Source organism: Lissotriton helveticus, chromosome 10 (assembly GCF_964261635.1).
Source record: "Lissotriton helveticus chromosome 10, aLisHel1.1, whole genome shotgun sequence".
NCBI classification, from domain to species: Eukaryota; Metazoa; Chordata; class Amphibia; order Caudata; family Salamandridae; genus Lissotriton; species Lissotriton helveticus.
Genome location: NC_136071.1, coordinates 361669374 through 361693019, shown reverse-complemented (window position 1 = coordinate 361693019; position 23646 = coordinate 361669374). Strand labels below are relative to the sequence as shown.

General features: G+C 46.8%; 1 protein-coding gene across 1 annotated transcript in view; it reads right to left on the bottom strand.

The window, feature by feature from the left end:
- Positions 1–23646, bottom strand: part of LOC144784018 (SCO-spondin-like) — a 1726865-nt gene that overhangs the window by 1559008 nt on the left and 144211 nt on the right. Inside the window, exons 15-17 of the mRNA XM_078662721.1 lie at positions 3510–3731; positions 1224–1389; positions 240–489 (exon numbers count right to left, since the gene is read on the bottom strand). Of these exons, the coding sequence (XP_078518847.1) occupies positions 240–489; positions 1224–1389; positions 3510–3731 (638 nt within the window). The remainder of the gene's footprint in view (positions 1–239; positions 490–1223; positions 1390–3509; positions 3732–23646) is intronic.

Genomic DNA, 23646 nt, shown 5'->3' with positions numbered 1-23646 from the left:
ACCTGATTTTTAAATGTGCTGATCAGTAGGGATGTCTCCCATTGTAATTCTAGATTGCCCACTCTAGCCTTACTAAACCAGACACATACTATTCTATACTATTCTGCTTATATTTAATTGTGCAGAAAAACACCAAATTTCAAGCACAAGTACAACCATTGATGGAAAATGTAATGGTGTCTCTTTAAATCGAAGGCACTTTACAAGTACAAATTCTGACCAATGACACTGGTACGTACCATGTGTTGCAGTTCCTCTGAATTGTGCTGCCAGATGGGTGGCTTTCTTCCCCTTGTTGGCATGGGCACATGGCATTTGGGATGCACTGGCCGTTGTCGTCCAACACAAGCCCATCTGGGCAGTTGCAGCCAGCCACGCAGCCCTCCAGGTCCAGGCAGGACCTGCTAGCCTCCATGCGTAAATCTGAACAGGTCTTCCGGCATGGGGAGGAGCATTCGGCGTACACCTGTCCGCCAGTGCACGTGATAGCTGTGAGCGATAAAACAGAGTGGTGATGAGAAGGGCAAGGGAAAAGGCTAGATCTGAGCCACAGAAAGTTTTAGGCAACAAAAGGTGACATTCCGAATATGAGACTCAAGGTGTGTGTTTAATTGAAAAAAGCAAGGGTACATTTGAGTGGCTGCCTGGCATTTTGGGGAAATTAGGAACTTGGCAAAAAGGCTGGCTCCTACACACCCTTTTTGACTATTCCGATGCACTGACCTGTCACAACATGAAAACAGTTTACCTGATATGTGGCTGAGTGTGCCTTAGTGCTACATGCCTTTGGGAAACTCTTTTAGCGTCTGATGACATCTCATGACTAACCAACATGACAGCCAAGCGCTCATACCCAATGCAACAATAAAAGTAAAGTACAACAGTCCACAACACTTGGTTTTGAAGTAGCTACACTTATAAAGGCAACTACTTCACACATGAGTCAATTTGAAATTGCCCTCGAGGAGAGGTGGTATGGACTTATAATTTGGGAGGCATCAATCAGCTGTTTCTTAACTTTTCACCATGGACAATTAAGCAGAAAACAACACACATGTTCAATCATTGAAATCTCATCATAGTGTCCTTCTTTCAATGATTGTGTTTTGGCCGGAGGTTTGAGGGTTAAGGCCTGTATCCAAACCCTTCTGTATTAGTCTTTTGTGGGTTAGGCGGGCTGAGCCTTGAGAGTGGAGAGAAGATGAGCAGGAGCAGAGACTTACGGCAAAAGGTGTGGTTCCTCCAGGGCACAGCGACTCCTTCTTGGGCGCACTGTCTGGCATAGGCAGCCACAGCACTGCAGAGGCAATCCTTGTCTGGGGCACAGCCGCACACATCATAAAGGCAGAGCTGATGGTAAGGCTCCCATTCCACGAGATCATGGCAGGGCTGGGCATGAAAAGGCGGAGAGAAAGGAAAGATGGGGGTAGAGAAAACAACATCTCATTATCATCACCCAAAACACCACCCAGTGGAGCAACTCTGGCAGGCATATAGGCCATTGGATTGTTAATCCTGGTCGCCAATGGAAGCCAGTGAAGCCCTCCCAGGATGAGGATCATGCAATAAACTTGAATATTCCATTTACCAGTCTATCTGCTGCATGAAGAACAACATTTTGTTGTGGTGAGTTTGTCTCAAGAAGGTTAAGTCAGCAAAGTATTACTTTAGCCCACCCTTACACCCTCATTTTGCGTTTAGCACAATAACTCTGCGTGGGATGCCGGTCTGGGCATCACAGGACGCCTGCTGTCTCTGAACCCAATAATTCCAGTTTCAAAAATACTAGGCCCAGTTTCACCAGGTGTGGATCAGCACATAGTGAAGCTGATGCAGGCGCTGTGGGCACACCCTGGACCTCACCAAACCCCTGCAGCACCACAGGGGGTGGGGAAGTAAAAGCTCTCCTGGACTATCCCATAGCTGCCCTTGCATGTGTGATCTCCCCCCCTCCCAAACTATGCACTGTGCATCCCAACCACTCCTGTTGACGTGTTCAGCCTGCTCAGAGCAGGGAGAAAATGTTAGTGGATTTAGCCCCGGAAATGAAGGAAAAACAGCAGAATTGCACCTTGGTGTAGCTGGCCTTCCCCATTATAGTGACAAGACTCATAAGTGCCGAATTTTAGTCCGGGGACACTACCGGAATTGGTTATTCCAGTTCACTGTATACAACATCAAAGTCGGACAAATTCTTAATAAAGGCCTTAGTAGTAATAGAGACTTTATCGCCTTTTTAAAGTCATCACGTGCCAGAAATAACTTAATACCATGACAGAGGTGAAAGTGGTTAATTTGCAGATGATACCATAAGCTGACATACTTAACCACAGACAGTCCAGCTTCAGGGTGAGGGTCTTTTGAAAATGTTATCCTAGGTTCGTGCAAGAAAAAAAGTATTTGGACAGAGAACTTCCTTTCCTTCCAACTACTTAAGCTCTGGCTGTGAAGGTTTTAAGCCATCAAGACTCAATAAACGCCGGGGCCTGTTTCAGTAGCCTAATGTTTTCGCTGACAGAGAATCTCAAATAAAACTGAGTATCAACCACACATCAGTACCCGCGGAAGCCAAACTGAACAACAATCTAACCATAAACAATTTATACAATAAAGGGACCAGATTGAGTCACTTTGCGCACCTTTTAGCATCTTAATCAGGCTAAAATTGTTTTCTCCAATTCTCCTTTGTTGTGAGAAGTCTATCAAAAGGGTAACAATCCTGCCCAGAGCCCTGTATCCACATCCCACACGGTCATTAAAATGTTAATGCGTATCCAGATGTCAATGATTCAAAAGCAGCTGAGAAATGTAGCTGAGCTGTGCCAAAGGCCAAACATCTTTATCAGTCAGCATGTGGACCACATCGCCATCCTTCAATCTCTGGATGGTCCAAAATTGAGACTTCAGAGCAGCCCTGGACCCTGCACTTAGCTGGAAGGCAGGCAAGCTACTCTGCCACACTTTCCCAATCCTCTTCCTCAAAATATGAGCCAATCTAATGGGGTGAAAATAGACCATTTTTATGGTTACACTAAAAGGTTCGTTGTGAAGCAAGGACATGTCTCACTTTTAGGAAATCAGCATTATCTTCCAGGACCCTCACTAATGAATCATTACTGAAATATATTTTTAAAAACCGAGTATGAATGCACAAATGAAAAAATGTATAAACTGGAATCAAAAGAGCCTATTCCATGTTCAGATACCAACTCACAGTATTGCTCTTCTCAGTCATCCATGCCCTTGCTTGAGCTAGTAATGCTGTCATATTGGATATTCCCCCATATTCCTCTGCAGATCCCAGATGTGCTGGATAGCATTGATATTTTAAGTGAGCAGTTCCAAAATGCCTCGCTGTAGTCCGCCAGGCATATGGTAAACTGTTTTCAGGTACCCTTGGCATTATTTCTCTATGGAATTTGGGATATTGGTCAAGACAATCATACTTTCCATCTTAGCATCAATTGAGCCACAGCAGACACCTTGATTCCACCAGACTTCTTCCATACCTGAAATAGGGTGCCGTGAAGTATCGCGCATGAGCTCTCAGCAAACTCCCGGCGTTGCGTGTAAGTCCCACAGGGGTCAAAGGTGAACGCGCCAGTATCTGGGCACTCGCTGTTTGTCTTGAACTTGTTGGCAAAAGCAGCAACACTGGTCTCGATGTCACCCTCAGGAGTGGTGAAGTCATCGTTTTGATTCCAATTGTAGGTGCCACAAAGACCTCGTACCTTCAGGAAAAAAACATAAAAGAAAAAATTAGCGAAGGTTTTATTGCCTTCCACACAGAAGCTGTGGGAAGCTAGAGCTAGATGTACTAAAACCTGGTCGCAAAATTCAGAATCTTAGTTTGTGAACCAACCTATGTACTAATAGGTCGATTCACAAAATAGGAAATTGTAGGAGGTCGCAGACCAACCTGCTTAATGAATATTAATTAGGCAGGTCGCAATGTAAGACCCTGTGCAATTGGCTACAGTTACGTGGATGGACTCCTGCAAGTGTGAGCGGAACACCATCACTTGGTTGCTTTTGAAACTTGGAAACACTTTTTGAAGCAACTCAATTTTCTTAAAGGAAACAAGGCTGTTTTAAAAAAGTTCAGTCTGAGTTGTCAGTTGTCCTCTGCACCATTGTCTACTCCCCCTAAAGCTTCCAGCCCGATTCACAAAGGGTAAGGTGAACAATGGGAACCTCTTTTCCCTTTACAAATCAGTTAACAACCGAATTTGGGAGTTGGCAACCGATCAATGGCTTGGAACCAATCGCAAACCACCCTACATATGATACTGAAAGACAATTTGGAAGCAAAGTTCACAACACATTCCTTCAAACGCAGAAATTCAATATCCATATCTAAACCACTCTAGGAGTCATTAAAACTTGACTGACTCCTAAAATGGGTTTAGTACATAGTAAATAATTTGTTAGCAGTCTCAAGCCCTCATATTTTGAATACGAGTTTTTATGTCTGGCCTCTGGTGAGCACAAAGTAGAAACCTATGTTATGTTAAATTGAAATTTCTTTATAACTGGTGTGCTTTTAAACCTGTCGTCTCCAAAACTTGTCCAATCATGTTGTAGCCACCAATTGTTCAGGATCATAAATCTGGGTAGACTAATCCTAGGTTCAAATAATAATAGGAGTTATAAAAATGATAAACGCCCATTTTTACCAGATCTGAAAGGCTGTCAGAAAAAACTCAATGCTTGCTCCATATGGTTTGAATATTTATTAAAAAGAAAACTTGCATCCAAACCTTTTTGTGCAAAGTGTTGTGCAAATTAAGTATTTATTTACCCGCCGTTCTCAGAGAAGCATACATGTTCAGTATTGCCAGACATTTATTGAACAGATGCATTCGGTCTCGTGTTAACTGGAAAAATATGCCTAGTTCAAATTGACATGCTGCTTCCCACATAGGACCATATTACAATGTGGCCCTAATTTCTAGGTGACCATACAGAACCTCAAGGGATTTGAGATTTATGCATGTTTTTTTCCCCAAAATCCGGACAGTTTTCTAGCCACGTATCCACCTCCTTTTAGGCGCAATTCCTGTTAGAGCCGATAACTTGAGTTTTTAGCTAGAATGGGAATGACGCCCACGCAATGAAGCTAGAGTTGGGAGAAACCCCGATTGCACATACGTCTAGCTTTGAGTATTTTCAACACAGACAAATCGCCATCTACCTGTTTTTTCCACCTGATCATTTTCCTCGCATGTAATCAGAAATATCATTGGCATTAATATTTGAGCTTCATTCATTCAAAACTGATCATGGTTTGTAAATATTATATCTCAAAATGCATGTTGGTGATAAGACTGAAATACCACTTCGGAATCCCATTTTTAAGATTTGCAGGTATTTTATTAGACACACTTCGCCCATTATGGCCTTTGTTGGCAGGCAAATGAAAACACACAGATAAACCATAAAACAAACACTTGTATATAATTGGGGGGCGTGGCATGGGAGCCGAGCGAGATGGTGGCGCTTTAGCAGAGCTCCGACAACTGACTCCATAATCCTGTATACATCCGTTCATTCATCCGATCCTGCAGGTGCATCGAGGATCCCCACGGGCTGGCCTGGTGCTGTGCTGAGCCCCGAAAAATTTGCAGACGAGCCGCCATCTTCATCGAGGCGGCTGCGGCCTGTGCGACGCATGCTGACGTGCTGCTGCGGCAGAGAGTGGCGGCCAAGTACACAGCTTCTGCTGGCGGCTCTACAGCGCGACGGAGCTCCGCATCGATCCGCGGCCTGGAGCGCAGCAGTGCCTTGGAGCTTGAGAGCACGGAATTAAAGTGGCCGACTTGTTGACTTGGGGTCAACAGCTGCGGAGTTCGCCGAAGGCACTGGTGGGTCAGCCGGGCGGTCCCGTGTGCAAGGCAGAGGGTTGCTGCCTACGGTGAGCCATCAGACTCTCTCTGGAACTCCTGGGGCCCAATTCATCCTGCCGGCAGCGACTGGGGGGAGAAGATTATACCCCAGGAAGCCGCTGGAGCTGCGTGAACCTCCCCCCGCCCAGCATTTCCAACTGAAGATACATGTGCGGAAAGGGGGAAACAAAAAATATTTATTTCGGGAGGGGCACTGGCGTAACACAAGCCCCCGCAGCCCCCGCAGTGCGGGGGGGCCCCGGCCGGGCCCCTCACTCTGGGGGGCCCCCCGGCCCCGGCCTGGCCCCTCACTTAAGAAGATCTGCCGCACAGTGAAGACTGCACACTAGGCTGTGAAAAAATGGCGGGCCCCGGCGAGTTTGAAATGGTGCGCACTGCGGCGCTCCGGGGGGCCCCGCCGGGCCCCTCACGTAAGATCTGCCGCACAGTGCAGACTGCAAACTAGGCTGTGACAAAATGGCGGCCCCGGCCCCTGCGAGTTTAAAATGGTGCACACTGCGGCGCACCGGCCGGGGCCCCCTGGGAGTCGTCACGTCAGTCTCAGTCGATTCCGAAAATAAATGGTAATGGTGCGGGCCTAGTCGAGTCTTCTAAATGGTGCGGCTTGGGCGGGGCCCCCGAGAGTCAAGTCCGACTCCTAGATGGTGGGGTGGGGGGGCCCCGACGGGGCATGCTGCTGTGTGTGACCCGGTCCCTTGTGAGACTGAGTGAGGCTGGTGGCACTGATGAATCTCAATCTGACTGAGTGTAGATAAAGTGTATACAAGGAATAATACACACTAAGTTTATCTTTTTTTCCAGTCGATCAATCTGATTTTGATCATCGATGAAATGGCGGCGGGCCGGGACAGGGTGAATGAATGCGCGCGGGCGGCGGGCGTGGCGTGCACACACTTGTTTACTCCTCCACTTGTTTGACTTTCACTTTCTAAGTCAATTTCTGCTGCGTATGCGCGTGGGGGGCGGGCGACGTGGCCGGGGGCAGGGCTGGCTGGTGAGTGACCAATGGTCTGATTACATTTGGCACAGCACTGCAGCAGCACATGCGCGCAAACACACAAATGCAAGGTGTGGCGTGAGCGGGACATCACGTGTGGCATCAGGGGGCGCGCGCATAGCCAAGCCATAGTCAAGAAGAAGAGAGAGAACAGAGAAGACAAAGCCAGGCCCGTCCACGCTCAGACAGGACTGTCTGAACTTGAAGACTGAAGTAAGTCCGTCCGGCGCACACCTGGTCCGGCGTCCTGTCACATGCGCTGCGGGGCCTCCGGCCTTTATAATTTACAATTACATTGCCCGAGGTATAGAGGGCAGAGTACAAAAATATGATAGCATGCTGCATGATGTGGTGTTAGATGTACAAAAATATGATAGCATGCTGCATGATGTGGTGTTAGATGTAAAAAATATGTCTAAAGTCTGTGACGTAGGTGGCGCAGCCTCACCGGTGCCCCATGTCTCGTGGGCTAAACACTGGGCGATAGTTACAATATGTTAAGAATTGGCAAATGTTCAGTCCAACAAACCTTCTAGCTCGAAGCTGCTTTCCTTCATTATAAAGATCACCCACCTGCCTGTGTGATTGCAACGTCGTTCAAGCTCAGGGTGTATGGTTGACTCAAAGAGCCAGGTATACACTTTTGTACCCCATAGAATCGTGCATATAAACGAAGATTCTGGGTGTGTTGGTGTGTTCAGCCAGGCTAGAGCCCATTGCAATTGTGCCCTGGTGTAATACGGCTCGAAATTGGGCACCCCTAATCCACCCTCAGTGAGCGGACGTTGCAGAATGGGCAGCGCAACATGACAGCGGCCCGGTCTCCAAATCCATTCTAGTAGCAACCTGTGGAGGTTTAGAAAAAAACTTCTGGAGAGTATGATGGGGAGGGCCCGGGCCGCAAAATAATAGTTAGTAGGGAAGTACTAACATTTGCAAACTGGCCTGTCAGAGATAGCGGGAGCGAGTTCCAAAAGGGAAGTGACTGGCTAATTGCTTTGTCCAGATTGTCCTCCTTGAGGTCACGCTTAGAATCATAGACAAGCTAGCTATAGTCGTGGTTACCGTTAATCAATTCACCTCTACGCACCCCGAGTATTAGATCCCTCCCCTCAAAATCGGTTGCTTCCGTTATTATAATCAAGCTTATTGTGATGATCCTCAAACGTTTTCACTGCCACTCGCAAGAGTACCTGATCTGATCACTTCACTCCAGCAATTCTTGTCACCGTAGGCCAATACCCCACCGGTAATTATAGTATGTTGCAGTTGCTGCTAACCCTCATCACCGTTTCTGGTAGTATCGTAACTGCCACTCACTCAACTTATAACAGCAGGCTGTCTCCAGGCAGTGCCCTTCCATTTCTGGTGCTTTTCTGCGGTTTTAAGTTCTTCTAAGAGTTTCTTGTTGCTCAAATGGATGCAATTTCAGGTATTTATCTGCTTCCCTCTTCTTCGTGGCTTGATTTTGCTCGCGAGAAAGTGTCACTCATAGTCGTTAAAATGTCACTTATAATTACACTGAAATAAATTATGAAAATGTCACTCACAGCAATCTGAAACCTTGGCAGCTATGACTTATAACTTTCGATAAGGCAGAGAAAAAATACTAAACAAAGCGCCTCTTTCCCTGACCCAAGTTCTGGCTGCTTTTACAATAAAACAGCACTGCGAAAAATAGCAGTTGATTGATTTCCGGCTAAATGTTTTCAATAAACATGTATTCCTTCGAATACTTAATTTCTCACTTTTTGAGATGACGCCCGCCTGCCTCCCCGCCTCAAGTGGTAGAGTCAATAATTTTAAAACTGTATTGTGAGGCGATGGCTGGGAGCGCGGGAAAGAGCGCGAGGCTCAGCGTTCCCCTAATGAATACATGCGCCGCGTTATTGCTTTGATTGTGGGATTTATGTGACTGTAATTTCAATGGCAGGCTTCACGTGGCCAGCTTGAGCCACGCGTTGTTTTTGCTTTAAAAAAATATGCCTTTTCTAAAGTGCTGGGAAATGTGCTGTCTTTTAAAGCGATTCCTGGGGATTTGCCCTTGATGGGGACTCAGTGTTCCGTCCAGGTTCTCTACAGGTTTATTAATTACCGCTATTTACCTTGAGCAAGTAATATCTCTAGGTTGTCATCAACTATCACTCACTCCTTAAAAACGCATGGTTGATAGTTAATGGTTAGTCCTACTCTTAACTCTATGTTGGGATTCGCACTTGTTAGCGCCTATATGAAGTGCACCCTGCCTCCTGTGGGACTACCTCTCCCAGAATGCTGTGAGGGGAGGCGAGTATGTAATAAAGCTTTTAGGCACACCGTCACCGACTGGCATGCATAAGTCTGAAGTGAAGTTTCTGCCTTTCTGGGTACTCCGAGCGAGTTCATTTGTACTTGAAAGCCGGCCCTCCTGCGATCCTCCTTCGTGGGCTAACTGGAGTTTCCTGCTGTGTGGCTGCTTGAGCCATGCCATACCATGATGTCCGGTGGTGGTGGAGTTCAGAACCGCTTAGAAGTCTTGTTGTTTTGTTACGGAAAGCCTCCTGCGGTGCAGGCGACAAGTTTCTTCACTCCATTCCTAATTTCCGTTCTTGTACCCAGTGCTTAATTTGTAAAAAACATAAGTGCCGGGGCTGTCCTCGGGTGGCCCCTGCCAGCTGCCATATGTCACCACTACAAACACAACTACTAACCATCACACTCTTACAAGTGTGACAGTTCTCAGTTCATACTATTCCAGGCCCCAACGCTATAAGAATGGTTTGGGAGGCCAGTATTAGAAGTCATTAAAATGTAAATTCAACTAATAAAGGGCTGTTGTCCTCAAATCTAAATTAGCCAGACTGTCATAAGCCCCGGAGCTGGCAATCAGGCGCCGAGCACCAGAAACCCCCAGCTCAAATTAAGCACGTTTGTCAGTCAGTCAAATTAATGCATGCACATTAATGCGAAGTACAAAAGTCAGCGAAATGTAAAGTATTCTTTTTCATAATTTTAAGGAGGGCGAGGGGAGGGGCGGGACCTCTCGAGTTTCTGATGGCTAGTCTAATTTGTTTGTCTAGTCAGATTTCCGCCATGCTGGGAAAACCCTTTTGCACCCGTGGCCTATTTATATTTTATTGGTCATGTCACTTGCCTGCAAGTCACAAGGAATTGCAGGTCTATAAGCAGCAGATAAGCCTCAAGTGCTGGAGGAGATGTACTAGGCCCCTTTTACTGAGCCACAGTACAAAGGAGTAGGACCCAGGGTAAGGGGCTTGTGTGCCTCACATGCTAGATTTCTGCGTGGTGGGGCAAAGTGGTACATGGTGGGCCGCGCCGCCGGGGGGAGGCATGGTGGGCCGCGCGGTGGGGGGGGGGTGAGGGGGCCCCCCTCTGTTGTGCTTTGCAGGGGGGCCCCCTCAAGTTTCGTTACGCCACTGGGGAGGGGAGCGAGTGTCAGGCTTAACCTGGTGGGATCGCTGTGGAGACCGGCCACTACAGTGGGCGCTGAGAGCTCTGAGGCGACCACCTGCGATCCGACATGGAGCGCCACGCCCATCAGACCAGCCACTTGGGCAGAATGTGCAGCAGTGTGGCCAGGTCTAGAGCGACCCTGGTGATTAGGGAAGCCCGGTTGAGAGAAGTGCCTGCGGTCTACCAGGAGGAGTAAGACCGGTGTGAACAGTGTGCGCTGACTAGAGAGTGGGTGAGTTCGATACCCAGAACCCCGGGGCCCCACAGATGACGTGTGGCTGTGGTTGTGCGCCCATACGGAGGCGGCAAGGAGGCAGCGGTACAATAGGCCCGGACTCTTTCGGTGATAGGCCCACTGCGTGTTTCCAGTAAGGGCCCACGGCAGGAGCGCATAATCGGAGCAGTGGTACATGCCATCTCAAGAATCCCACATCCAGGGGATAGCCAGCCTGTCCCAAAATCAATGGCTGCCGCCATGTAACAGAGACCCGAGGACACGGCAGAACCTTCCCTGGGCACGATAATAGCGGCAATTGCGGATCTCAAGGGGCACGATCGAACATAAATTGGATGCTGTAACTAGGGTAACCAACTGGCATAGTTGCAAATTCAGGACAGTGAGTTTAAAAATTCAGGACAAGGGGTCAAAATTCAGGACAAAAATTCAGAACAGAAGGTCAAAATTCAGAACAGAAATTTCAGACAAAGTACATTTTCAGACACTTCAGAGGAGGTCGTACAATAGTGTAAAAGCAAGTAAATAGATAACCAACATAAGTACACGTCAAACTAAGTTTATATTAAGTTGAGACAATCGTGCACCTCACCGTTATGGTATGTGCACAGTTTTGAGCAACTGTGCAGGTCTTTTTGTGGTATTTCATATGATATTTTGTTAACAGTTTGGGGTTCCTTTGAAGTGTCCCACCGCACTGCAGAGGATGCAGAGGCCTTCATTACACCCCTTCACCAAAGACCTCCTGCACAGATTCCGTCATTAACTACCTCCCAGTGTGCCCCTCATCTCTATATAGACCCTCGCTCATGTATGTCATTTATTTTACAGTGCTGCTCAGCCCAATGTAGGGTGTTGAGCGCTTTAGCTCACACACTTATTGTTCAGAGACAATGACTCATAAGTCTGTAAATTAATGTATAGGAAATGCTGCTTAAGACAAGGAGGGCTACAAGGTGTATGAGCCACATGGCATCCATACTGGTAGGCACTATATGCAGGGCCACTGGAATTATGCGTCAGGGAGGGTAAAATTATGCTGCAGGGTTGACTAAATTATTTGGCAAGAAAAGGAAATTTATGCAGCGTAATGCTGCACATTTTGTCATAGTATTACCATATTATTTTCTCATTTTTGCACATTTTAACACTTTTTGGTCATAGGTTGCACCTCATTAGTACCCGTATAACACCCAAATATAGTAATATGCAAAGGAAGGTGACCAGTCAATCTTTACATAGGGCCTTTGCAACACATCACTGCCTTTTGAGTTATTTTTTAACCATTTGAGGAAGAAACTTTTTAAATTAGAATCTTTAGCTATATTCAGCTAATGGTGGATTATGTAGCACATGTGGCAAATCCATAATCATGCGGAAACTGTTGAAGCCGCACAATCACATAATTCCAGTGACCCTGAAATACAAACTGTGGGTATAACACATAACATAGTGGTTGGGGTTGTCTTTACAATTATTAAACAAATAAATACTTTGCTCTGAATGTTACACTTTGTGCCTTACAAGAGGCGCATTATGCCTCTATGCTTCTTTATGATGAGTCAAAACCGGGATTAGTGAAACCTCAGATCTCTCCAAGAGATACATTAATCACCAGAGTTAGATAGACATTTTTGTTATGGCCCCAAAATTGAAGACGCGCAAAGCACTCAGAAGGCTTTGCCTTTCATCCTGACGGATATTTCAAAATGTAGCTAGGTCCTCCAGCACGGCTCCTCCACAAAAGCAGCATGCTGTGCTCTAGAACTATGCAGAGGATGGCACACCACATGCTGTAACTACACAAGGGCCCATTGGAAGGGAGAGGCCAAAAAATTAAGATAGCCCCCGCTTTATATGGCACTAAATAAAGGAGCAAAGTGAGCTATCCCGGTCTCTCCTTTTGAAGTCTGTGAAAATTGTTCCCCTGATGAAAATTTGCAAAAATAATGCAAAAGTATGCTTTTTACAGCAGAAAAGAAACTTGGCCAAAATCTGCATTTACCTATATTGACGTTTGTCTTTTATGCTTTCTGTCTTTTCATTGTCTTTCTTTCGTTATGTCCTTTCTATCCACCTTTGTTCTCTACTTTCATCTTTACATCCTCCATTTATTTTTCTTTCCATCTTTCTGTCTGTACAATAAGTGTGGGGGCGGCACCAGATAGGCAGTCACAGATGAGCCAGGAGTAAACTTTATCAATATTCTTTTATTCTTCTTCGTATTTAAAACGGAACAACAGCCAACACGTTTCGTTCCTATCAAAGGAACTTCGTCAGGGCAGATGATATAATGTGTCGACCAAAAAGAGTTCCAAATGGTGGGCAATCAAAATCAGATGGCGCCTAATCAAATCCAATGTCCAAACGATATTTTGGCCAAGCTCCTGTTCATATACTCTATAGTTCGTATTCATAAGTTGTCAATTAACTTCAATTCAAATCAGCGCACAAGTCATCAAAATGGCTCAATTCACAGTAATATCAATTCCTAATTCCATCCCAGTCACTAGAGAGCCACTTTTCCAAAATTGCCAAATGTCGCTGCAAAGTGATAGGATACCCCAATCCTTTTTGGAGCACCAGAAACAAATATGTCCGAAGTTTAGAGCAATAACAGGGGTGTGTAACCAATAATCATATGTCTAGGCGACCACATTTTCAGCTGTGACAAGGCAGGATAGTGGAAGTTGCCCTGATACGCCACCAACTTCCCAATCAAAGCGAAGAGTCAAAGGAACTGGCAGTATAACGTCTGCTCCCGTATCACGTAAAACGCCATTTTCTGTCTGTGCATCCTTTCATTTCGTCTCACTCTCTCTATTCTTTAAATGTATATTTCATTTTCTTTTCATATTTCCATATTCCACATCAACATTAATTTTGTGTTCCTTTTTTCCATTTGATCATCCTCTTGTCCTTCCTTCCATTGTTAAATCTAAATCTTTATCTATCTTTCCAGCTTTCTTTCATTATTTGCTTTCTATTCTTCCTTCGCTTTCTCACTCCATTTGCCTTATGCTTCTTTTTGATTTACCAAGAACCAGATACCACACATTATCATTATTTTTCTTTCTGTCGCTGCTTTTGGCTACTTCAGCACCCTCTGACCCCCCCCCACACACACACACCCCACACTCAAAGCTGCATCACAGTGATCATTCCTGCTTTTATTTATTTGTTTTTTATTCTGCCCTGTGCTGATCTGCGAGTCACAGATCAAAGTTAGGAAGGGCCATGGAACACTGATCTGCCCCCCCCCCGCCCCCACCCTTCCTCCAGTGTTTCTCCACACCTTTGGCCCATTGTCCTTCTTTAGGTGATAATCATCCACATCAGAATGACAATGGGCCCGTACTTAGACTGAGTAAGGTCGGGGAGGGGCTGCTGCAGCCTCAGAGAAGTGCGAGCTGACTCTGATTGTCCAGGAGAACAGCACAGCTGGCAGCTATCCCCAAAATTACGGACAAATGGCGTCCGTGAAAGAAATGCTCACGGACAACGGACAATGAGCCCAAACAACGGGCAGTCCGTGAAATTTACGGACGGTTGGTCACCCTAGCTGTAACTGTTAATGTGAACCTCCAGTGGGCTGATTTTCACAAAATGGCCGATAAAGTGGCAGCTACAGACTGAGGTGACATATCTGCAGACCAGTACGAAAAGTCTGGAGGAGCAAGTTAAGTCCTTTACGAAGCAACAAGAGGTGATGGCGGCCAAGCTCGAAGACCAGGAAGGGCGGGCATGGAGGAATAATATCAGGGTGGTGGGGGTCCCGGAGGGGATGGAGGGACCAAGTGTAGATTTGTTCCTGGAAGATTTAATCCTGACTCACCTGAAGCCCCCAAGACTCTACGTAATTCACTATTGAACGTGCGCATAGGGTGCCCATCCCTAAACCGAAGCCGGGAGCCCCACCCAGAACAATTATAGCACGACTCCTCGACTATCAGGACAGGGACATGATTCTGCAGACAGCGCGAGCGCATGGTGATTTGTACCATGAAAGTGCGGTCATACGATTCTTCCCTGACTTCACTCTGCAGGTCCAGAGGCAGACAAGAACATTTTAGGGTGTGAAAAGGGAACTACGCAATAAAGACATTAGATATTCCATGTTTTTCCCTGTAAAGCTGAGAGTGGTCACCGAGGGGAAGACTTGGTACTTCAACACAGCTGAGGAAACCTTGGAATGGCTGGAAGGTTGGCATACAGTGGGCCGCACCCCCAACATGAGACACAATGGGGCCCAGCTAAAAGCAAGCATGGGGGCCCAGCAGAAAATGGAACACAGGTTTCAGACTAAGGTATGCCCAGGAAGGTGGTTCCGCCACCAGCAGGTAAAGCGACATTGCATCATTGGTGCCTAGAGACATGCGGGGGGTTGCCCTTCACTGGGTGGATTATGAGATTTTGTGCATGGGACTCTATCCACTGGGACCTATAAGTGGCTGATGGCCTGATGTATAGCCAGCTGGACTGGACCAGACTAGGTGGTAAACTGTGGTGTGCGGGAGGTCGGGGGTGGTGCTCTTCTCCGCTCGGAAAGCAGTTATTCAGTTCAGGGCCACAGGCACTCTGCGAGTTGGGGAGGTGGGTGGCTTTTTCAACTGCCAGCAGGGTAGCAGGGAGGGGGGAAGGGGGGATCAGGGTGTGATGGGTTTTTCTAGTTCTCTTAGTAATGTTTATTTTTCGATAGTGAAATGTTGCTATGCAGGCTTCATACAGTACTCAGCAGCTGAGACGATATGGGTGATGTCTAAATGTACAGTGAAGGTGCCATTTCCTACCAAATGGAAGACCAAAGTGTGAATGTGTCACGCCAGGGGGATCATCAACATTCCAATAATCTTAGGGTTCTGTCCTGGAACGTTAATGGTTTAGGCAACCGTATCAAGCGTACTGTAGTCTTGCAGTATCTTCATAGACATGCCCCGTATCTGGCACTGATACAAGAAATGCACCTCAAAGGCAATAGGTACAAGGCGTTAGATAGGTATGGCTATAGGCTGGCAGCACACTCCGGTTACACAACAGGTTCAAGGGGGTTGGGGATTCTGGTCGAGACTGGCCTCCCATTAGTGGTGGGGAAAATTTGGCACAACCTCTTAGGAAGATATGTGGCACTTACTGGAATGTGGGAGGGTCAGACGCTGAATATTGTTTTGGCCTATATACCACCAGCTCTACACGCTGAAGCGCTGTCAGCTCTGGGGGCCTAACTAGTGAGCCTCCCTTTGGGTATTTTAATACTATAGGGGGACATGCACTCCACTATGGACCCGGAGAGAGATAGAGTAACTAGGGCTACGAGGTGGAGGGGGGTGGAGCCGCTTTGCACCGTTGTAGAGGCCCTGGGCCTAACAGATGTATGGCGTCTTCAGAATCCCCAAGAGCAACAGTACACATTCTATTCAGCCGTGCACGGAAGCTACTCCCACCTTGATCATGTCCTGACCCTTCCTGGTATCGAAGGATGGTTCCGTAATGCACACATCAAGTCGCAAGGAATTTTGGACCATTCGCCGGTGGAGGTAACCCTCCAGGGCCCGGCGAGAACTACTGTTTTCCACCCAGAATAAATAATTGTGTCTTCACGAATAAGGACTTGGTTGACCAAACTAGGGAGAGGGCGAAATTGTACTTCCTAGAAAATGAGGGTTCGGTAGATTTGGAGTGCACCCTCTGGGAGGCTTTAACCCAGTAATACGAGGGCATATCCAGGCCTACTTCGGGGCTTCAAAAAAGAAAAAAAGGATCCCATGGACGCATTAGAGGCCGAGGTAGTTGCCTTAGAGGCCAGAATCCTGGCCGAGGAGGAGGCGGACCCGCCGCTTATACACCAGCTCAAACTCAAAAAACAAGAGATGAAGAGCCTTGCAGACAATTCCGCGAGTCCTGCCGCCTTGGCAACCCAACAATGGGCATACAACCTCGGTGATAAGGCCAACAAAATGATTGCCTGGCTGGAGAGGAGGGATAGAGAACCAATTGGGTGGCTAGAAAACGTGACTCACAGGGGACAACGCTAGTGACAGGGGAGGGGATAGCGGAAACATTTGCGGAGTATTATGAGGAGGTTTATGCCTCCAATACTTCCAGAATGGAAGCAGAATGTCGGGAGCTGCTGGTTGGCACGCGGTTGCCTATGTTATCTGATGAGGATATGGAAAAAGATTTTACGGTCGAGGAGATAGAATGGACAATCCAAAACTTGCAGTCAGGTAAGGCTCCTGGGCCCAATGGTCTACCAGCGGAGCTATTCAAGAACATGGCGAGCGTTCTGGCACTATACATCCTGTCTATGTTTGAGGAGGCAAGTGGTGTGGGTTGTCTATCAGTGGACCAACGGACAGCCACCATCGTGGTCATACCTAAGGCGGACAAGCCACCGGACCCCTGTAGCTCCTACAGGCCCATATCCTTATTGAATATGGAAGTCAAGATCCTCGCTAAAGTCCTAGTGACTCTCCTCTCAGGAGTGATCACGTTATTAATACATCCTAACCAGTCCGGCTTTATGCCACACCAGAGTACCAGATTAAATCTTTGCCGTTTGTATGGCATGAGGTATCTGACTGAGGCCTGACCGGCTGCGGAAGCAGCGTTGCTGTCATTGGACACGCGTGTGGTGTTCGACAGCATCGAATGGCATAACTTGTTTGCTGTCCTAGACAGATTTGGGTTTGGCCTCCGGTTCCAAACCTGGATCCGGCTACTCTATAATAACCCCTTGGCTAGGGTGCTGGTGAATGGTTCCATCTCCCGCTCTTTCTCCCTGCACAGGGGGACAAGATAAGGATGTCCGCTGTCCCCTGTGTTATTTCATGGCGTGGGTGCGGGAAGACCCAGTGGCCTCCGGTATCATAGGTGGTGGACAGTGGGAAGAGAAAATTTCCCCCTACGCTGACGAAGTCCTTTCATATGTGACCAGACCCCATTTTACGATCAATAGGCTCCTGCAAATCCTTCACTTATCCGGGGGTACTCCGGTTACCAAATTAACTGGGATAAGTCCCTTCTGTTAATGCTCTCAGACGGCCCGCCACCCATTCTCCCTGAGGGGATACAACTCCAAGTACACGATCACTTTAAATACTTGGGCATCGTTGTCACCAAAACAGAAAAAGAATTCATGGCCCATAATCTGTTGCCCCAACTGGAACGTCTGAGAAGAGATGTTGTGCACTGGAGAACGTTGCTGATCTCCCGGATGGGGAGAGCTGTTCTGTTTAAAATGATGTCGCTGCCACGGATGATATATGTCCTCAAGAATACTCCGTAATAGATACTCAATGGGTTCTTTAACGAGGTCAATAGCGAATTGCAGAAGTTATTATGCGACGGGGGTGGTGCGCGAATAGCATCGGTCAAACTCCAGTGAGGTGTATAGGAGGGGGGCCTGGCAGTGCCCAGTCTTTGGAAGTACTACTGAGCGTCACAGTTGATTACTATAAATGATTGGATCTTCGGGGATAGGAACGACCCGGCATACCGAGTTGACCACTTTGTGATGGGCACTAGAGGCTACCCATCGACACTGTATGGAAAACGTGTTGGGAAGTCTATGCCCCCCATTTAAAGGTGGTGTTAGGCGCGTGGAAAGGAGCTAATAAGTTCCTTGGGTGGGACAATAAATTGACGGAACGTACCCCGCTATGGAACAATGATATGTTAGAGGAGGTCGGGGAAAATACAGGGCTTCATCAAATGGAAGTTGCTAGATATACCACATCTGGTGGATATGTGGCAGGGCCCAGCCATTATATCGGTTGAAGCCCTGCAGTCTGAGTTTCAATTAGTGGCAGCGGAAAGCTATAGAGACATGTAGCTGGGGCAAGCACTACGCATGCACATCCGAGAGGGGGAACGTATTTCGGTATATAGTCCCCTGGAGGATCGACTCCTATTGGACCCAATCCAGGACAGGCACTATCCCTCACATATAAAAAGATCGTTAATAACTCTCTCAATCCCCAGTGGGAGCACCAGGAGGCATGGGAAACCGACATTGGGCTACTGGAAGACGATGACTGGGTAGAGGCCATACAAAGCCCGAGAGAGAAAGCTGTCAGGGCAAGATTCAGGCTAGTACAGTTATGGATTTCCCATAGGTCCCACTCTACGAGTACACTCATGCACAAACTTGGACGCATCCACATAGATACCTGCATAAGGGGCGGTGAAAAGGTACCTTTTTCCACATTCTCTGGGAGTGCCCTATTATACATCACTACTGGGGGAAGGTAATACGGGTGATATCAGAGGTCCTGGGACAAGAAATTCCCATAGATGCCAGATGGCACATACTATGGGTGATGGGGGAACAGACATGGCCGAAATACCAGAAGCTCTGGCTAATGGTGTCTGCAATGGTAGCTGGGAGAAATATAGCCTGGGCATGGGGAGCTGCCCGACCACCGAGGGTGGAACAATGGAAGACCGACTTAGACTGGTGCTGCACTGCAGAGAAATTGATGTACGAGGGCAGGGGTTGCCCTAAGAAATGGGAAAGAGTGTGGCACCACTGGATAGCCTATAGAGGTTTGTAAAGCTGAACAAGGGAGGGTGGGTGGTTGGCGGGCCTGGTGCCAGACAATGTAGGGGCTTTCACATTACTGCGGTTAGAGATGTAAGATCCGTAGTCTAATGTACCAACTGTTTGAGAAACGAAAACTGCATGCTGTGATATCTTTATCATCCATTTCCCATGGTCACTGTACTGTGTACTGCATAAGGTTTCTACTCAATGATAAGATTTGTTAAAAAAAAATGTGTATAATTGAGTCAATGATTTGAAGATTTACATACAGCCTTCATCATATATATATATATATATATATATATATATATATATATATATATATATAATATATATGTATATATATATGTATATACATATATACGGTACCAGTAGGTAGTTATAGCTAGAACCTTGTTTCCATAGGAAAAGCGTTTTTTGATTTGCCAATAACTTTGGCGCCGTTTGTCAACTCTTCACGAAATGTTAAAAACTAATGGCCCGCTCAGGGCTGTCTTGAAAGTTTCTCACTTGTCCCAACCCTACATACTATTTCTAACAATAAAGGAGACATGTTTGCATCACACACAAAGAAGACGCATTTAAATGCATACATTGTTTTGCATTTTGAAAAATATCAACTATAAATATACATTCAAACATATACATATACATATATGGTTGCTCCAAAGAAAAAAAGTGAAGGGGCGCTCTGGAAAGTAGTGCCGTGAGTGAAGAATTTTAGGAAAAGGAGAGGAATTAGACTCAATACATATATTGTATTTACACAATAGCCTGGTTGTATATACTAATTATACAGGATAAGTACAGTCACATCTAAACAGAGGCAATCATATTTTCCATAATTGCCCCATTGTGGAATCAATGGACAATCCAGGCTGTAGGAAATGTTGGCGTTTTGACCCGGCAAGATGTAGGGGGTGTGGCCAATCTATGCCTCAAAGGCAGGTTTTCATCAGGACTGGATACCCATTTAACATGGGGAGCAACCTGGGTAACACATCCAATGCAAAGACCGCAGAATTAATCATGTAATTGAGGAGGGCCAGCCGGTTCCCAGATGCTAGTGGATTTAATTCCTAAGGCAAATGAATGTCGTCAGTCTTGAAGTACTAGTAACTTGTAAAAACTTGAGGCAAGTGTCAGTTTCTGTCCTTGCGAAACAATGCAGTAGTGTTGAGGCCTCCTAACTTTGAAAATAGGGCAGCAATTCCTGGATATACTGTGCCATACGACTCAAACTGCATCACATTAAGGTAACCCTAATAGGCTGGAGCTGGATTGGGGTTGCTTGTGTTACTGTCTGGATGGACATGGTCCAGCAGTTAATGTTGGTCTGTTACTATTAGCGCAGGACCAAATCCAATTTGCACATGGATGGACTCTGTCTGGAATGGAACAGTGGATGAAAAATTATGGCCTGGAATGGAGCACTGAGCAGCTGCATGTGGCTGAGATGAAACTCAAGGATTCCTTCCATCACTGCTATAATGCAAATGTGGTACAAAAGGGGGTGGTGATGGACGGAGCATCTGAACCAATCAAACACTCACACCCAGTCAACAGATCTGGGTTTAATCCATCACCGTTCTTTAGCCCACTCATGGGAACAGTCCAGCCCGAGCTGCCAAGCCATGCCTTCGCTGGACCGGAATCAAACTTCTGAAGTTTCTGAGACGGCTGAAATGCCAGAAACCGGTCCTCGGAAGCTTGTTTCCGGTCCAGGGAAGGCATGGCTTGGCAGTTCGGGCTGGACTGTTCCCATGAGGCACAGGGTCAGACTGATTTGCATATGGCCATGTCTGAACTGGGGTGGCAGAGTGGGCTAAAGAACGGTGATGGATTAAACCCAGATCTGTTGACTGGGTGTGAGTGTTTGATTGGTTCAGATGCTCCGTCCATCACCACACCCTTTTGTACCATAATGCAAATGTGACACAAGAAATTACATCAGCTCAGCATAGACAGCATGAGCTCAACAGAGACTGCAGGAACATGGCAGAAACTGCAGAAGTACAAGAGAGACAGCAGGAGCACAGCACAGCATGCTGAGGTACGGCACAGACAGCTGCAGCACGCAAAGGTATACAGGAGCACAGAATGGTCTGCAGCAGCTCAGTAGAAACTGTTAAAACACTGCTCTGACTACAGGAGCATAAGATACACTGCAACATTACAGAAGAGACAAGGAGCAGAGGAGATCCGGCTAAAATCCAGAGACTGTGCATTAGCATAGCAGAGATGGCTTTGGCACGGGTTGAATGAGCATACAGTGGTGGCTTCAGGAACCCAGCAGAAACATCAAGAGCTATCATAGACTGTGGAAGCACAGCAGAGACCTTAAGAGCATCGCACAACAAGCAGGAGCATGGCAGAGACTGATGAAACCACACTGAGATTGCAGGAGCATAGTAGAGACTGCTGAAGCACATCAGACACTGCAGAGGCACAGCAACCACTACAGGGACTAGAAGAGACTGTAAGAGCACAGCATATCCTGGAAGAGTAGAGCTCAGACTGCAAAAACAAAACACAGACTTCTGGAGGGCAGTGTAGGCTGCAAGAGTACACAGGAGACTAGAGAAGAATATACGATGTTACAACGCATGCAAAAACAATGCATGCTTTTACAACACAATCTTTACATCACAACTACCATTTCATTGTATGATTTTACATTACAACGCATTTTTAAAAACTACCATTACAACGCATTCCATTACAACCCATACCATTACAACGCATTCCATTACAACGCACAATACATTTAGGGCAACAGTAGGGTACGTATTGGCTAGTGTAGGGGGAAACATTACTATTCCCACTCCAGTGAGTGCAACGGTAGGGTAAGTGTTGGAACCATCACAATCAATTACATGTTTGTTAAGCACTACTACTCACCCGCGAGGGTCTCAAGGCACTGGGGGAGGGGGTTTCGCAGGTTCAAGTCCATTAAGGAGGGGGTCTGTCGAAGAGACAGGTTTTGAGGTTTCTTGTGAAGTGGGGGGAGATGTTGTCTGTCTGAGGTGGAGAGGAATAAGCATGGGCGTAAAATCCGTTCCGCTGGCGGATTTGGCGGATTTTCGGCAAATTCGCAATCCGCGAATTCTCGCGAACTTGCCGAAAATTCGTAAAATCCGTGCGAAGCCGATTTTTTGCTTGGTCGAACTTGCCAACTAGAATACTATACAACTTCGCGGGAGTAAACACTTGCGAACACGTAGATGCGGCGGGCAGCGACAATCTCGCAATTGCGAGATTGCAAAATTTGCAATTTCGCACAAGAAATCCACCAGCAGGCAGCATAAACCTTGAAAATTATGATTTTTATCAGATTAACTCCTCAGGTTGACATTTGCCTGCACTTTTTCTTTGCAAGGAGTCCATTTTGGGGGGGGGGGGTGGGAGGAAGGAAGTGTCCCACAGTCTCCAACTTCCTGTTCCTGTCCAGCAGGCTCCTCCCAGTGCTTTCTTCATGTGCTGGTCACTTTGATTTGGATCTTGACCTGGAAGGATTACTTTTTGTGGATGCTGCTGGATATTTGGATTTTTGCAACACTGAAAGCACTCAGCAGGTGCAAAAGCTCAATCTTATCATTAGTAACCATTCCCTGTAGTGCTTCCTGAGGGGCCCCTTCAGAGTTCATTTGCCTACTTGCAACTATTCTATGACCCTGCTCTGACCCTCACAGCAGGCTCAGAGAATAGCTACAAGTTTACAACAAAGGTCCTGTTAAAAAAAATTACACTGCAACAGAAAGCAATTACAGACAAAACTGAAAGCACTCAGCAGGTGCAAAAGTTCAATCTTATCATTAGTAACCATTCCCTGTAGTGCTTCCTGAGGGGCCCCCTCAGAGTTCAGTTGCCTACTTGCAACTATTCTATGACCCTGCTCCGACCCTCACAGCAGGCTCAGAGAATAGCTACAAGTAGGCCACAAAGGTCCTGTGAAAAAAAATTGCACTGCAACAGAAAGCAAATTACAGATAAGGAAGCAGGTGCCAGCCAGACTGGAAGTTTAAATTCAGTGACACATTAATCAACCCCAAACCAGAGAGTGGCAGTGATGTGCCAGAGGGTGGCATGGGTGTACCAGAGGGTGGCAGTGGTGAAACAGAGGGTGCTGTGAACCTGTGGTGATGAACCAGACCTAGAAACAACATAGTCGCGGCCGTTGCGAGCCGACAAGTAAGTTCGCAATTGCGAACTGGTACACAACCCTCGCGAACTGGCAGAAATCCTTGCGAACACAAAAAAACCCAAAAAATCCGCAAATTCGCGAGAGTTCGCGGATTTTGCGGATTGCGAATCCGTAAATACGCAAGTTTGCGGATTGCCAATTCGCAAAATCCGCCCATGCTTAGAGAGGAAAGGCGTTCCAGGCTCTGGCCATGAGGAAGGAGAAGGAGCGGCCGCCTGATCTAGTTTTTCTGGTTCGGGGGACCACGGCGTAGGAGAGCTGGGCTGATCGTAGGGTTCTTTGGGGTGCGTGGAATTGGAGTCGGCTGTT